This window comes from Condylura cristata, unplaced genomic scaffold, assembly GCF_000260355.1.
Source record: "Condylura cristata isolate star-nosed mole 26May11 unplaced genomic scaffold, ConCri1.0 scaffold00005, whole genome shotgun sequence".
In the NCBI taxonomy this organism is placed as follows: domain Eukaryota; kingdom Metazoa; phylum Chordata; class Mammalia; order Eulipotyphla; family Talpidae; genus Condylura; species Condylura cristata.
In genome coordinates this window covers 18,736,403-18,754,564 of record NW_004567106.1, presented here as the reverse complement: position 1 = coordinate 18,754,564, position 18,162 = coordinate 18,736,403, and the positions used below count along the sequence as shown (strand labels likewise).

General features: G+C 31.2%; 1 protein-coding gene across 2 annotated transcripts in view; it reads left to right on the top strand.

Moving 5' to 3' along the window:
* The window catches only part of AGMO (alkylglycerol monooxygenase), a 284,977-nt gene that overhangs the window by 157,677 nt on the left and 109,138 nt on the right, over positions 1–18,162 (top strand). For both annotated transcript variants that reach the window (XM_004676735.2, XM_012720743.1), the window contains exons 10-13: positions 1,441–1,575; positions 3,343–3,459; positions 11,277–11,359; positions 14,791–14,896. In XM_004676735.2, the coding sequence (XP_004676792.1) occupies positions 1,441–1,575; positions 3,343–3,459; positions 11,277–11,359; positions 14,791–14,896 (441 nt within the window). The remainder of the gene's footprint in view (positions 1–1,440; positions 1,576–3,342; positions 3,460–11,276; positions 11,360–14,790; positions 14,897–18,162) is intronic.

Genomic DNA, 18,162 nt, shown 5'->3' with positions numbered 1-18,162 from the left:
AGTGAGTCTATAGTCCGTTTTCGGTCCTCAATTCCTATGCCGGCTTGGACGCGGTGATCTCGGCGTCTTTACTCTGCCGCCATCTTCCGGAAGTCTCAAGCAACTTTTAAAACCTCTTAATCCTAGGCTCTCCCTGGTGGCATAATGGGTGAGGACACACCACTGCAAGCTAGCTGCAGCTGCTTCAGTGCGAGTTCTAACCCCAGCTCTGGAGGTGATCACATGGTGTGGCAGATGGCTCCTGACCCTTGCCTCTGCTCCCCTCAGCAGTGTACCTCGTTGATCTGCCTGCTCTGCTCCCCACTCTGTCTCTGGTGAATCCTCTCACCACCTCTGGCTTGAACCCCTTTTATGGAAAAAAAACCAACAACAACCACAAACTCTTACTCCTAGAAGTTTAAAGTTTTCAAGAAACTGAAAAAAAAAAAATCAGTGAGCTCACAAATTCAGATAGATCCAAATCTTTCTATATTAATTTATTACTACATTACAATAGAACATATCTCTATAGAGTCTGTCTCTAATTCCTAACTTCTGGAAATATATTTAAGCCTATGATGTGTAATTATCACACCTCTAATATGTATAGGTAACATTCATAATATAATTGAATACTTCTGTGCAGATCTACTTTTAATTTTTGTATTATCAAATGTGTGTTATTTAAAGAACATGAGAAGAAAGAGGAAAGGGAACACAGCGGTTCATGATGGTAGACTATGTTTGAACTGGTTTTACTGGGTGGGAGAAATCCCATAATTCCAAAATTCTAATAATAATGTAAGTCAGTGTTAACTCAATTAAAAAAATCTTTTCAAAATGGAAGAAAAACAGAATATCATTCCTGTTATAAGTCTCAAGGGGAATTCTTTACTCAGCATACTTTTCCTTTTCTTATTATAGAATATGGTCTAATATACAGAAATCTACCATGAGTAATGGTTTTGGACATTCTTCCATCATATGACATTATCTATAACTTAATACACTAAGCAAGGGGCTATTTAAAAAATACTTAAATACACATGCCATACTTGCGTATTTCCATGGTCAACCTCTACATTCATTTAGCAAGATGAAGATATCATCTTTAGGAAAGATGCCTATGATTTTCCAGTTAATTCCTTTACAAGGAATGTCTTAACTATTTTTTTCTACTTTTCTGATTTTCTGACCCATTATATAATTTTTCACTTTCAAAATTATAACTTTATGTTACTTCAGAAATATTGACAACATATGTAAACTTAACAGAATGTAGAATGCATAGAATAAATTACAATCGGGAGTGCAGTTGCATATTATTCTGAATTAATTGACATATAATTTTTAAGGGAAAATGTATGAATTACACTGAATAATAAAATAATGCATGATCTATTGTATTTAATAATTTTTGTTATGTCCTATTTTAAATGAGCTTTATGTTCATTTTTCTAGTTCCACCACTTAATTTACATATGGACTACATTCTGGGCTACACCTGGATTCTTCAATAAGTTTTCTGTCATATTTAAAGGGCCAGGATGGGGTCCAGGTAAACCAAGGCTTGGACTGAGTGAAGAAATTCCAGAGGTAAATAGAATTCTTGGGGTTTGGTGATGGAGGAAGCTTTGTCTTACATTATAAGGTCACCCCATTGGATATATGTAAATTTTTTGGAAATAGATTTATTGCAGCCTAGTTGTAAAGTTTAATTAATGAACACAACTAGGGGCCAATAATAGGGTGGCTTCTTCCAGGCAAACACTTGGGTGGGGGAGTCAATGGTGTATTAAGCAGTTATGGCTGGTTTTCCAATCCACTAATCCATTATAAAGAACATTTATGTAACACAGATACATCCCAGACACATAAAATTGGGTCACAGAATTCTGGAGCACCTGAGATAGAGGGGTCCTTAGGATGATGCATTCTATCCTTCCTTTTTCCATGAAAATCTGAGAACTAAAATTTCTAAAATGGATGGTTTAAAGTCAGAGAAAGATGGTATGGCAATCGGATTACTAAGGCACAGTGGTGGCATTCAATAGAGAAATTCCATTAAAAAGGAAAAATAGGCAAGGTGAAGATCTTTAAGATGCCAGAAACCAAATTAAAAATGGAAGTTCAGTCTATAATTGTTCTTATAGAGCTGAACAACAGAATTTCTAATTCTGCAGGATATTATTATGATTTCTTATCAAAGTAACACTTCTTGGGCCTCCATGATGTCCCAGAGATTAACATGTCAGCTCTATCGAACTATCACCAGCCACTGTGGCCTGAGTTCTTTCCCCAGCCAGGGAATGATCCACATGGCGCAGCAGCCCTCTCCTGTCTCACCAGAGTTGCCCTCAGCCATGTAATCCAGTCGACCTGCATGTTCTGTTCCCCACTCTGTCTCTGGTGAATCCTCTCACCCTCCACAACTCTGTTCTATACCCCATTTCTTATCTGCATAAACAAACAAAAAAGTAAATTAAAAATCCTAATATTAATATGGAAACAATGGAAAAATGAAGTGACAGCTGCCTGCAAGGATAATTGAGTAAAAATTAATATTCCAATGAAATAATAAGTAAATATATATGTGTGCATTATATAGAATAGTTTATTTTTGCATCACTTTGTACATTTTTCATCTCAGTTGTACTCCCCATGAGTTTCCCATCAAGTAAATATATTTTATGTGAATTTTATTAGCTTTTCAAAATCCTGACGTTTATTTCTAATCTAATTATGAAGACTATAGTTTTGAAAGTTCTCAGTTACTTTTGGGTATGTTCACAGTTATATAACATCATGAGTGAATTTGATAGAGGGGGAAATAAAGTCTAGTTACTTTGGTTCATTAATTGCCTTTTTTTCACTAGTTATCCAAAGTGATTATTTTAAGGTCCTTCAATGTCTATATCTACATTATATAAAAACAGAATTGCAGTAATTCTGAGAAATCTTCATTTGGGAAATTTTTTTCCAATAAAGGATTATTTTCCTTTGAGGCATATTTATCAATATTAACTCAAATCATTTTTATTTTGCTATACTTTCATGTATAATTATACAAATAATGTATTTCACATTTATTTTGATTATATTTAACAGTAACATTGGTAAATTCATACATTGCTTATATAAAGCAGACAAACACAAATTATAATTCTGAAATTTTGAAAAGTATGTCTCCTGACTTTCACATTTTTCTATCCAAAAAAAATGAATGTGAGAGTCTTTTGGGGGAAATTTAAGGCAAAACCTTTCATTTCTTTTTGCAGTTTTACCTTGCCTTAATGTATTTTTCAGTGAGAAAAATAAGTTAAGGAGCAACATGAAGAATGGATTTCTTTCTTGTATACCTAGGTCACAGGAAAAGAAGTTCCCTTCTCCTCATCGGCATCTAAATTATTACAGATATATGCAGTTATACAGTTTGTCCTGATGCTAGTATTTTATGAAGAGACCTTTACCAACAGAGCTGTAAGTGCTATCACACTTTAGAGTATGAGAACATTATCTGTTATTTTGTTTGTAAAAGAAAAGTTTTACAAATCATAGCTGTGCTCTAATTTTTCTCTGTAAATGTTTGGAAATATCTCACATTAAAATATATAATTTAATTCTTATAGACTACTAAACATAAATTACCTAGAAAGTATTTCTGTCTAAAATGTTATTAGGAAGGTATGTTATTAATCTTAGTTGCAAATAGGGAATTATTTTACACACACACACACACACAAATCCTCAATATGAGTAAATTAGAAGTCAGGATAAAGTGTGTTTGGGAAGCATACATTGTATCAATTTCAACATACATGCAGTGATTGGATAATACCTGGTACCTGTACGTTAGAGAATCTTCAAAGTAGAGCTTATACTGTTCTTCATGAACATTCAGAATGTCCAGTTTGTTCTATGAAAATATAAAAACACTGGGTCAGGTAATTCAGGTGTTACCACCAAGGAGCCATTTTTCTGGACACATAGAAATGATCTCTAAAAACCTTATTGTCTTCTATTTGAAGAGAACACACACATATATGTACAAATGCATGATAAGCTATGGGAAGAAAAAATGAACAGCTATTTTAGCTACTTGTTTTACAGATTTATTTCTATTTTATTCTTCCAAACAGGATTTGTGAAAGTCTAAAGAGGTACATAAATTATGGTGAAGTAACTAAGTTGGAAGAAGAGAGTTAAGTTGGGGGAAAAAAACAAGAATAGTAAAGAAATTTCATGTCTTTGTTAACAGAAAATACATGCCTTGTGAAATAACCTCACTGAGTTAGGAATGTTGAGGTCTCTCACCAAAGTTCTGTATGAATAATGGTTATAAATTAAAGAAATTAAAGAAATATGAGGGGTTTTCTAAATTTTGGAAAAATAATCATTTATATACACCTGTTTCTTTTTAAGGTATATAAAACACCTAAAATTGCTGCATAAAACACAATAAAAAACATTCTTTGAATGCATTGTGCAAACAGCTGGCAAAAAAAAAAAATTGAGATACTTCTTAGAAACTAAAAATGTGGAGAAAATGTGAATCCAATGAGGAAATTGAGTACAAATCCTCACAGCTGTCCCAGGGCATCAAGTAATTCTTGTTGGAGAAAACCTGAAAGGATCAGCAACAAAGCTAAGAGCCAGTGGGAAGTTGAATTTTGGAAAGATCAATTACCTTTTCAAGAAATAAATCTGTGTAATTAGTCTATCCAGTATTAGTTTATCCATAAAATAATTAATAAAAAATAATAAGCATGTACAAAATGACTACTGTGGAGTTACTTTTAATAATTTTAATCAATATAATATATAAAATAAAGCTTAATAATTGGAAATTATTATAATAATCCCAGCATAAAAATTCCACTGGAGCAGTTCTTAAATATTCCAAATGACAGTGAATTAAAAGAAAGAAGTGGGTTTCTGAGTGTTTGGACTTTTCAGTTGTATGTGACAGAAATGCAACAAAGAGTGAATTTATTAGCTCATATAACTCAAGAATTTAGGGCTTTTCAAGTAGAGCAGAATCCAAAGAGTTAAATAATGTCATCAGGAATATTTTAGTTCCCCCCCCCCAGCCCCTGCATTTATGCTTTTCTCAGTGCATATTTCCATACAGACTCCATCAACCTTTATTGAGACAGTATAGCTATCAGCAATTCCAGCATCCCCCAAAGTGAAAGAACCACATTAGAGACTGACTAATGCTGGATGTTACTGAAAAAATCAGTATGATGATGCCTGACAATCGATCAGTTAGTCTGTGAACAGACGATCAGTTCTACAGTATTCTCCCCATCTGAGAGGAAAAAAGGATGACTTGTGAAAAAACACTTGAGATTTATAACACATAGAAAGAGGGAAACAAATTCAAATAGGAAAAAATAATGAATGCTAGATCTATTGGATTCCTTCTTATTTGTAAATAAAATATAAACTTGTTTACAGTTCATACACACTTTGCATACTAGTCAAGTGCCTAGTAGCATAAAATGTTTCATGCAAGATACTCCTTTATTTGGATATTCATGGCAGGAGTGTCTACTAGATATATTCTGCCCTAAGAAACAAAATCCAATTAAATGTAACTGGGATGCTTAAATGTAATTGAAAATTCAGAGTTAAGAGTTTGCAGGATTTTTTATTTCAGTAGATCAAATATGGAAGTTTTTAAAGGATTTTCTACAATTCACTTGGCTTTCTATCTTCATAAAATAATTACAGCAACTCTAGGCACCTTGTGTTCACAGACAATGACCAAAGGCAGCATGTTCATTTCTCCTAGAATATCTTCTAAGTTTCTTTTAAGGAGGAGGAAAAAGTCTCAGAACATTTCCCAGCAAATGTTCTTTCATGTCTCACTGCTCAAGACTAATTCACATGCCCATCCTGAACTAACTAACACCAGGTTATGAATTAACCATGAACGAAATATTCCGTGCATAATTCATATCCCAGGGATAAAGAGTTCACTCTCCCCAGAGCACAATCCTTCCTTATACCTGTGTAAAGTCAACAGCTTAGAATTAATACAGAAGAAATGGGGGATATTTTCTGATTAGGCAACTAATAGTATATGTCACAGTGTGCCTTGCTAAATAAAATAGATATACACAAAGTTATTATAGAGACTACTGGATAATATATTGACAAAACACATTTTACATTTTAGCATTATTTAAAGATTTTTAATTATTGGTATTCATCAATATTTGTGGGGTTTTTTTGCCTTAATAAACAAATGTTCATACAAATAGTGACCTCATATAGTTTGGGAAAATATGTGCTTTCTGATTGCCATAGAAAGCACTGACTGAAATTCTAGTTTCCACTTTGTGAAATGAAAATATTAGAACATTATCTAGCCAGAAGTCTTAAGAATATAATGTAGGAAGTAGAATGACTTACTGTTTATTTTTCTTTACGTGTTCTACCACTAATAGCAAAACCAGTACTATATTTGAACTAGATTTGTTTTTGTTTTTATTTTCAAAGGGAAAAGATCTGAACCCTGTAATTTGGGGATCAAAACTTACTTAAAAACTACATGTACTATTGATAAGTCACTCTTAGCAGTGCTCATACAGTTATCACACTGTAGTGATGGTTACAATAATTGTTTAACCTAAGACCTGTAGTCTTCTTTTCAAGTATTGCATAACTAACCCATCACTGATGACTTTTTGAATAATGTTGTCTTAATTTCTTCACCTAAAAATATGCATGAGTGAATCAAGTTTGAATGCAAGTTTGATCATTTCTACCCAAATATCTAACTCTAATAATAATCAATATTGAATACAACTTGTATTACTGAATTTTTTAAATTGTACTTAATGAGATTCCAAAATCAGTCTACTGAGTCATAGAAACAACAGTAGAAAGTTACTGATTTTAGTTTTGTACAGAGATCCTAAAAAATAAGTCTCAAGAGATGTGAATATCTAAGAATATATAAGATGCTTCCTGGACAAAATGAAGCTAAACACTATGTATAACGTGAGTTATATAATAGTTGTCACAAGATTTTTTTTTTTGCTTTAGAAAAAAATTTACATGAGAAATTCATGTAGATATATTGACAAAAAATATTTAGTGTTGAAATCTTTTTCAAATGGAAATTAGAGTTGGAGACAGTTTCATTCCTGACACAAATTAATTCTGAAAGGTACATTTGCTAACTTCCCACACATACTTTTCTTTGCTAAAAACATGCTGTGCAAATTGGAAAAAAAAGGTTGCTTATTTTCAAAATTCTATAGTGCCTTTTTAGTCTCAGAAATGTTTAAAAGCATACGAAGACATTAAAATCCAACAGCAATATTTTTTTTCCAGATTCTCTGCAGCCAGTAATCACACAGAAAAGTTGTGGCTGACTTGTAATTGGGGACCCTGCTGTGGTCCCACAGCATTTTTTGTTTATGCATATACCAGAGTAGATTAATACTTACTTGTGTTATGTGTGCACATTCTGTATAAATAACATTGGCAGTCAAAAAAGCAATTTGATGGCCACCACAAAAGTGTAAAAAGCACATTCCTTTTTTACCAAAACTGTCAATGCATACATTTAAATATATAGTGGTTAGCTTAGTGATATGACCCACAGACTTTTGTGTTGATTTTGGTTTAGTAATGCTTAGGAAATTAGTTCCTCAGCTGCCAGAGTCCACTTCATGGGGTGATATCATGAATGTGCATTTGAAATGAAAATAGGAACACAGTAGCGAGCATGTTCCCAAGGAGAAATTATTAAAGACAGTGCTACCCTCTTAAATAATGGACATACACAAAAGAGCTTGAATTCTTATGTAAGATTCTTAAAATAGAATGTATACTAAAATTACTGCAGATGTTTTGAACACAAATTTTATTTGATGATATATTTCAAATTAATGAGGCATCTGCAAATAAACAGTATAAATTTGGAAACAAATTTGTATCATTTTAAATTTCTCTGATTGCTGTACTCTGTAAAACATATGGACATCACAATTTTGTAACTGAAGTTTTCATATTGACATGTTTTATCAGACCCTTTGAAAAATGCAATGTGTTTAGTTGTATTCACATAACAAAAGTATCACTTGCTCAAATTAGATCTAGCATAGGTCCTGCATGAAACCTCTTAAGTCAATATTGAGTATATATATATTTTTTTTCCAGTGAAGCCCCTGGGATTTTAGTTTCCTAAAGTTTTTAGAGGGTTACCAAATAATAAAGAAAAAAAAAAAAAAGAAATGTGAGTGAAATGAGCATCAGTTATAATTTAAAGCCATAAAGTGAATGTAATAAATATGTATTAAAGGGAGGATATTAGGCAAGTTACCTGTCTAAAAAGCATAGGATTTAGAAAGAAAGAAATAATCATTACAAGTTGCAATGAAAAATAAAGTTTTGTTCACTATATTGAAATATAAAAATATATAAAAATTGTAAAATTATATATTTAAATATGGCATTTATATCAAATAATAAAATGTTAACTGTGAAATTAAATATTTGTTCATACTCTTAGTATTTTTCCAAATGTAGATCTGCCATTATCAGACAGCTCTTTTAAAATCATCATATAATAAACATATCAATCATAAGATGCATATCACTTGAATTAAGATGCCATTGTGATTTATCAAAAATATGTGAAAATTGGACTTTTAAATTTAACTGTGAACACTCAAAGTCTAGATACATACTTATTGCTAATGATTTCATTATCAAAAGTAATCTTAATGAAAAGAAAGTTTTTTTCTTGAGAGATCCTTGTCTTTATTTATTTATTTATTATTAATGGATTACCATTGTTTTACACCTTGGTTACCATCTTGACACCACAGGATTTCTCTCCTCTGGTGTGATGATCATGACCACAGTCCTGTGCCATAGTCATCTATGCTCTCCTTCCTTTTCCTCCTTCATGCTTGGGTACTTCTAACAACTTCTTAACATCTTTTATTCTTTTGTATTTTGGGAAATAGCTGAAATATATATTGCTTATATTGTTTGTTAATGAAAAAAAAATGTTTGCTTTTCTCTACCCAAAGTCCAGTGATTCATGAGGTTGCAATTTTTTGACTTTTATTTCTTATAAATTTTTGTAGAAAATTATACTACTGCCATATTAAGTCTTTCTGAACTATATATTTATTATTTTTACATCATTGTGCAATTTCACCTTTGATATATTTGCTTAAAATTTTAGAAAATGCTCACTCTAATCATAGACTTTTTTTTGGAATTCTGCAATAATAAGCACTTAGGGTATTAGAAAATTTAAGTAAAAAGGGACAGTGTACTAATATTGACAATTTTTTAAAAGACCAAGATCTTACTTCCAGATAGATTCTTCAGATTTACTTAGAATTACAATTAGCATGACGGCAGCCCCTTGGTTCCTGTCCCTGTATTTATGCTATATTACCAGGAAGCATCTTTAAGACTTAGATTTTCAGGATCACAAATCCAGTCTAAGAAAGGTAGTGCAGAATTGTGGGGATGTCATAGGGATGATAGAGCATTCCTAATCAAAATAACACCTTTAATAACTCATCTCAGACCTTTTAGAGAAATTCCCCAAAATATTCCACCTTGCTAGATAACAGAATCTAGATTTTTTCATAGAATAAACTCATAGCAAAATGTATCAAATCATCTTTCACAGTTTGTTACACAGAAATATATTATTAGGATATAGTATGTAGACTGATAGTCACCTGTGAGAGGATGATGTTCAGGAAGAAAAGGTTTTCTTCTTTTTATGTCTATTTTACTTCTTTTCTCTGGTGTAGCTAGCCTAACTTGTGAGTCAGGAGTAAAGTAGTATGATTTTTAACGCAGGGATTTTTATCTTTTTTGAGCCCTCTCTTACACTCTTATTGACCATAGTATATAACACATGCTCAATAAATATTCATTCATTAATTAGTCTATCAAGTATACTAATGAAAAAAGAAAATTTCCCTAGGAAAATGGACTCTCTAAAAGAAGTATAATGTGCTCAATATTAAGTCTCTGCTTTAGTTTATCTTAGTTTCATTTAAACTGAAAGGCTGTTAGAACAACTGATGTTTGAGAAAATTGAATAAATGAATATTAAAGTATTTAATAATTTTATTATCTGCATTTAGAAACATTTACAATATTAACATTAATTTTTTAAATAATTCAGTTTAATTTAAGGAACTCAAATATTTAATGTTAGATGTTATAATATTAACATGATATTAATTATTAACCAAGTAGGAAATATTCATTCCATTGGTCAGTCTTTCAGTAATCGTATACTAATAGGCAAAGTTATAGTCACATGGCAGGAGCAAAGAGATTAATTCTCTCTTGGAGCTAACACCCTAATAGGAATAGACAACCAACAGAGAAGGCACAACAATGAGTAAATGTGTGGAAGTGATAAATTGGAAACCAAAACAATAGAATAAGGTTATGGAGGGGTAATATTTTATATTTGATGGACAAAGGTACACATTTAAATAGTTACCCCAATAAAATGAAGAAAAGAACCAAAAGGATAGCTAGGGGAAAAGTCATTCCAGGCTGAGCAAACAGACTTGAGTAGGAAGAATGCATGTCATACTCAAGGAAGAACAGATTTCTGGTGTGATTTAGGAGTAGAGGATATAAAGATCACTAGGCATAAAGATTGTGTGACAATAGAGAGTATGTTGTATGTAGGCCAGAGTTAGAACTTTCAGTTTTATTCTGAGTGATATTTAAAGCTCCTTTATGATTTAGCACAAAAATGTGATATATTATGACTTATCCTGTAGAAGAATAATTCTGAATGCACACAGTTTTAGAAACTAATTTTTGCAGTTGTGGTAGAGATCTTGATGGGATAGAATAGAGTATCAGTTGAACTGGAGGTGCCATTGCTAAAATGAAGAAACTTAGGAATGTATGATGAAGATGTCAAATACAAGGATTTTAGACATGCTAATTTCAGGTGTCTGTTAGCTACTTAGGGAAGTTGACTAGGCAGCTCTGCAGTTGTTAAGTGAGTTTTCCCTTTAACTCTAGTAACCAGTTTGTGGAAAGAAGAATTCCTTTGGGTGCTGTTGCTTTTGAAAGAAAATAAATCCTCCAAGCAAGATTGTATATATTATTCTTTCACTTAGATGTATTTATATTTACTTACATCAGCACTCTATTTATTTACTGTAGTTCATTTTTATTTTTTGTTCTTTGTTGGAAGTACCATTTGTTTAATGGGGACAATGTGAATGGACTGGAGAGGACAGTGTTCAAAGCTCTCTGTGTTTGTGTTACAGGCACTATCACAGGTCACTCTCCTGCTGAGAGTTTGCTTCATTATCCTTACCTTGACCTCCATTGGATTTCTTCTGGATCAAAGGCAAGAAGTGAAATTCTTTCTTTTTATGTAATTTTGTAATGTAGTTTTTACATTATATTTGATAGTCATCAAACATTTGTTATTAAAAAATAAAGTTGAAAAAAATTGTACTACCACCCACGCCTTCATTTTAAATGAAACAGTAAAAGTTTATCTGATTTTCGACCAAGGGTACATTTTAAGTTTAAGCCTTTTAAATGAAATTTAGGTTTCTTTGAGTATATTAAAGAAAACCTATAAAATATAATAACTAATTTGGCAAAACATAGATCATAACTCTTGAGTACTTGAATATTTTTCTTTGCTCATAATTTATGCCAGAATGCATATTTTTTAAACTTCATATCCTTTAATGTTACACATGTTTTATATACTATCTGAGCCAAAAATGCATTCACTTGAACAATTAAAAAGCTTTGATGGCAGGACCTATATAGAAATACATACATCCTTTCTGTTTGGTATTTAATATGAATATTAATACCAATGCTTACATACTTAATATATGTCATGGAATATGTTATAAACTTTTACAAAAACACTCTGAGGTAATAATTATTTTAACGTGCATTTTTCAGATTATCTAACTCAGGTAGGCAGGAAGAAAACACAACACCCACCCAAGCAATATGACTTCAGAATGACATGTATAATTTACTTGTAATGTTGTGCAAAACCATGAAAAAGTGCAATCATTTTTGAAATGTTGCCTTTGTTACAGTGTAATTGTTTTTAGTATATTATTAATAATAATTATTTTCAGGAAACGTTCAGTATAAAAGTTCAGTAAACATTCATTTAATTTATGTTATGTATATGTACCTCCCAAGATGTGCTTGATGGCTTTTCTAGATTAGCCAGAGATTCTAGAGTTTCATGAAGATCAAAGTCCAAATAAACTTGCTGATTAAAATAACTGTTTTATTCATTCCCTATACATACTTGGTAAAGAGTAAAATAGCTGACATACTTCACAACAATCATAGTTTCAAACTTAATTTTAATATGTTCCTAAATACTTTAAAAAATATATAATTTTATTATGAATTGTATTTGGCTCCTTACCCTAGAATTTATTTGTGACTGCCAAGTTGTAGGAGAACCATCTTTTCAATAAATGATCTTAGAAAGATTAGATTTTTATACATAAATAAGAAAAAAATTAATTTGACAAATATTTCACACCCATAAAAAATTAGTTATGGGGTCAGGGATTTGTAGATTGAAAGTGACAGAAACATGACAAAGATTATAGAGCATAGTACATAGCATAGTATTGTAGCTCTGTAATATTGGGCCAGGTAAAAATATAAAGTGGCAACAAAATCCCTAGTCATAAAGATATAAGTGATGAATTAAACTATACTAAGATTAAGAAAATCAGTTGCTCAAAAATTAACTCTCGCTAATATTGAAAAACAATGAAAATTTGAAGAAAAGGCTATTTATAAGTTTACAAATTTTATAAGTAGCAAAAATCTTATATCCCAAATGGATGAAATTTTAAAGATTGACAATACCAAAGGTAGCCCTGGACACACAATGAAGTAGGAAGTTTGTATCTTCTTCCTGGTTTGAAAAACTTCACTAATTTTGAAAATATCTTTATCCTATAATCTGACAGCTCAATCTTAGGTATATGCTCACCAATACTCTCCAAAATACTAAAGAAATACTTTGAACAGCCTGAATGTCCTTTCTGAGGTGAACGGATGAGTGAACATTAGTATAATTACAGTATAGAATCTTACACAGGAGTAAAAATAACAAACTACCTTTATATGCAGCATTAGATATATCACTAATAATATTGAATAGAAGATGCTGGAATGTTGCACAAAAAAGTGCAGGCAGTATCATCCCATTTAGCAGCAAAATAAAGATAAAAGTAAAGACTTTTTTAGGAATTTATGCTAACATGGTAAATAAATAAATAACAAACAGAAGCAAAGGTGTGATTATCATTAAAGGATAGCGGCCCTGTGGTAGAAAGACATTCTTGAGGCGGCATAAAGAAGTGTTTGTGGAGGTCTGATATTAGATGGTGGTTCTGTGGTTATTTATCTGTTGAAAATTATTAACTACTGTTATACTACTGTTTTGTGTATACTACTGTTTTGTGTATTTCCTTTTGTATATGTTTATATTATAAAGCAAAAGCATACAGTTTAAGCTATAAGACAAAATAAAAATTGGATATATTCTAAAATAGACATTTTGTTGTTTAATTTAAAATTGTTCAAATAGCATTTACTAATGTAATTAATTACATAAATATTATTTTATGTGGAAAATTTTTTCTACAGAAAAGTCAAATCACATTACTTGAAGTCAAACAAATGAGCAATTATGACCCCATTTTAATTAAATTTGTAAGTGTTAAATGTATTAATTTTTATAAAGATATCAGCAATCATTTCTCCATATTGCTACATTTTAAATTAAGTAAATAAAAGGCACCTTTATTATGACAAATTCCATAATACTCTACTCAGAAAATTCACCTTATAACAATATTATAACAAACATTTAATTATACAACAAATAGCACATTATTTTATCTGTTAGTGTGGTTATATATTACTTCATTATACAGCAACTTATAAATGCTTATCTATGTGTCACTCAACACTATTTCAAATACACAAATATATTACACATATTTTAGAGTCTTGATTTCAAGAATACCCAAAAATGGATTATATTCATCACAAAATATTTAACAAGATTTAGAGTGATGCTGCCTATTATATTAGGTACAATTATATATTGTCCAGACTCACAATATTTTTGAATTTGACTTTATTATTTTATTTGTTTTTTTGACTTTTTAAAAAATCATCCTTGATTTTTTTTTAATGATACAGGATTTCTCACTCAGGTGCGGTCACCATAATTTTCCACCACCAGAGTGCCCAGAGTCCTCCACCACACTTCAGTGTATTCTCCTCCTGCCTATTCTGTACTCTCCCTCTCTCCATCCCCTTCTCCTCTCGTCTCCTGAGTGCTTCAAAAGTACTATATGTTGTTTTAGAGCACACTATGTTGATTTTCCTTACAAGTCATATTTTTTTGATGAATGGAGGGTAACAGTAGTATATGAGTAAAGGGTATCTCAATTACTTTATACTCTAAAAATTTCATTGTATGATGTTTTATTCATTTATTGAAATATGCTCCACCTAAACTTACCAGTACTCAAAGTAAGTAATTAATTTCTGAAGAACAAATTTTCTTTAAGTGATGCATTCTATTTCTTAACTTAATGCCTGTTTTCAAATAGCTTCAAAAGCCATTGTTCCTCAAATATACCAGAATACTATGTAGTTCTTGAAAACTCAAAGGTATCTCTATGAACATATTAATTAAAACATATCAACACATAAAAAATATATTTAAGGTTAATGAGTGGTAATGGCATTTTATTTCAGACCTAAAGGAGCTGTTCTGGAAACTTTCCGTTGCCTGACTTGCCTAGTGGTGTGTAGAAATGGCCTCTTGAAACCTTTGATCCCTTCCTTGTCATTTGCTTTCGAGGTAAGGCAGCTTTTTCTTTTAAGTATCTATCGCAAAGATTATACATTTATTGCATACTCAAATCATTCGTAAAATAATAGTGTTTTCTATTTACTTGTGGATAAAATTGGTGGGAAATGTTTACCTATTCACTTACTCACCAATATTTATTAGTTGTGTCAGTTTGAGCTAGTTAATGCCAGTGAGCCTTATTTCTTGTCCCTAAATTTAAGTTAACACTGTGAATTTCATAAATTACTGCATAACTTACATATCCACTATTTATAAAGAAATCTAGTCACATCATTTATGTTCAACAAGTGCTAAAATTTATTTTCCAACAAGTTCTTGGCAGAGTCTACCCATTTTAAGATATTTCTTTTTAGTCTGTTAACATAAAATGTCTTGTCGGTTACCTTTAAGAGGTAATAATATAATAAAATCATTAATGTAATTGTGACTTTTCTATAACGGAAAGATATATATTATGGTATGATCATCTAAGATGATCAAAACTTATCTTCCATGAAATACACTGAACTTTTGGGTATATTTGGGTATACATTTATTGTTTTAAATATTAGGCAATTAAGAAAACATTTATTGTTATCACTGATCCCTTATAGAGTTTTTAAATTATGGATTATATTAATTAACGTTAGTGCTGAGTAACCTGCCAGCATCTTAGACTGTGCAACCTATAACCTTATTTAAGCATGAAAAATAAATGCTAATGTTCCCCATGGCATCTGTGAGAAAACTATTTAGGTACTTCTATAATTTGATAATAATTGTAATTTATTTATGCTGGGAATTTACTCTGTAAAAATGATAAACTCAGATTTTTGCAAACTGGTGTATATACAAGATTACTGGAAACAACCTACTGACTGAATTTCTTAAAATTAATAGATGATTGATAAGATAAAATCTTCATGTATAAATAAAATAGGGAAATTCTTAGTACCACGCATTTCTATTATAGAGAGATAAATGATTCCTATTATATATATGCATGTATATACATAGCCACATTACATTAGGTGCATATACAGACATAATGTGTATATATATATATATATCTTCAGTTGAAATATATCTTATATATATACATATATATATGTATATATTTCTTAAGTTGAAATGCTGACTGGCAGGGGGATCTTCCTGCAGCTGCCCAACACCATAAAATAATATCTTGTCTTTAATGAATATAGATCCTTTTCATAGTCATATAGCTGAAAAATCATAAGTTGAACCATTATAAATCTAGGGTCCTAGATTTAATCTAGAATACCATCTGTATTCTTAATAAATTGCTAAATTGTGTTTTCCACACACGTTTTACTTCTTAGAATTTTACATATAACTTTACCATTTGGCATAGTTTCAATAAAACTCTTCTTTGCCTCACATAAGACATAGCTAAACCTAATAAATAACCTCAGTGACTCCATTCAATATGAATTAGGACTGACTGTGTGGTAGTAGTTATCCTATCTGGACACAATGTTCTCATTAATTTTCTTTGAAGCTATCATTAGAATCAGTGTTATTGAAGCAATTAATCCCTTTTCTCTTGTAAATCAACATTGTATATATTGGCAACATCAACTTATAGCACTGTGTCTTCTTTATCTACATGGCTGGTTGGCCATGCTTTATATTCTATTTTCTGTTTTATTGCTTTATTATGTAAGTCAAAGCCCGAGGGCTTATATGATACCTGTTCTTCTACACCAGGCAAGCATACAGATTGTTAAACTTACAACTTAAAACACATACACAAAAGCACACACAGACTGAAAAAGTGGCCTTAAGTTGTTTTCCACTTGGTTTATGATATAGTTCTTAGATGATTTCAATACTAAGTCATTAATATAAATTGGTTTTTTTTTAATTTGATCCTATGACCTATAAATGGAAGATGAAGCCCCTTTAGCTTACATTCACAAGAATGTTAAGTTATAAATAGAATTTTTGTTACACAAATGCATAGTTTTCCATCTTGTTTTTTTTTTAATTATTATTTATGTATGGGAAACAAATAGGTCCCTTAGCTTAATTCCCTCAACAAAGGTGAATAAAACATGAAAGAAAGTCTAACTAGTAACAACAGCCCAAGATGAGAGTCCCCCTAGGAAACAATACATGTCCATAGGAGGTAAAGCCAGGTTCCCTAATGTTTCAAATAGCAAACAGAAATGTTTATTCAACATGGACAAATGCTTCAGCAAAATCCAAATTCCTGTCACTGTGGAGCTTAGATTTTAACCAGTATATCAGTTGTCAATTGCTGGGTAACAAAATTACCACACATTTAGTAGCTTAAAACAACATACCCTATCTAATAGTTTCTATTCGTTAGAATTTCATTGTTAGGGTTTTGTAGTTTTCCACATACAGAATTGTCTGTATTGTGTTAGATGTATGCCTTTTTCATTTTTTGAGTGTTAATGTAAATGATGCTATGCTTTTAATTCCAAATCCCACTTGCTCAATGCTGGCACAGAGGAAAGTGATTTGCTGTTTATACAAATCTTATATAGCCAGCCACCTTGCTATCAGTTATTAGTCCCAGGAGTTTTGTTTTTCATATTTTCTCATATACAGTCATGTCATCTTCCTAGCTAATAAGGAAATGAATAATATTAGGAGTTGGTTTGTTGAGTCACTGTGTATTGATTAATTACTAAAATAATAAAAAAATTAAACTTCACCTAGATGGTCATCATTTATTTAAGAATTCCTCAACAAATAACATATGTAAGTTTATGTAGAAATGTTTAGTTAGTGTTTTAAATATTCATATAGTCACACAGTGTAGGTGGTATTTTAAATTATATTTTATAGATTAGATTACTGAGACTTTGAGACAACAATTAATTTGCCCAAGGCAACATAGGAGAGACAGGATTTAAACCCAGACATTCAGACCCTAAAAACCATGATTTAGATTTGAACAAATCCATGCCATATGGTGAGTTACACCTTGAACGGTGTAGACCTTTTTATTTGTTGTTGTTGGCATTTGTTAGTGCTAGTTCTGGCTTCTGTTTTCTTCTCTACGCATCCTTACTCATTTCTGTCTTTTTAAATGTCATAATTGTGCTGATGCTGGCCAAATGTTTGTCTTTAGTCAGACCTCCACTTGCAGCTGTAAGCTCACATATTCTACTATCCATTTAAGATCTTTCATTGGATGGCACAGGCACATCACACATCCAAATAAGCTCTTGATGTTTTCTCTTACATATCCTGTTTTGCTCTCAAGGTTTCACAACTCA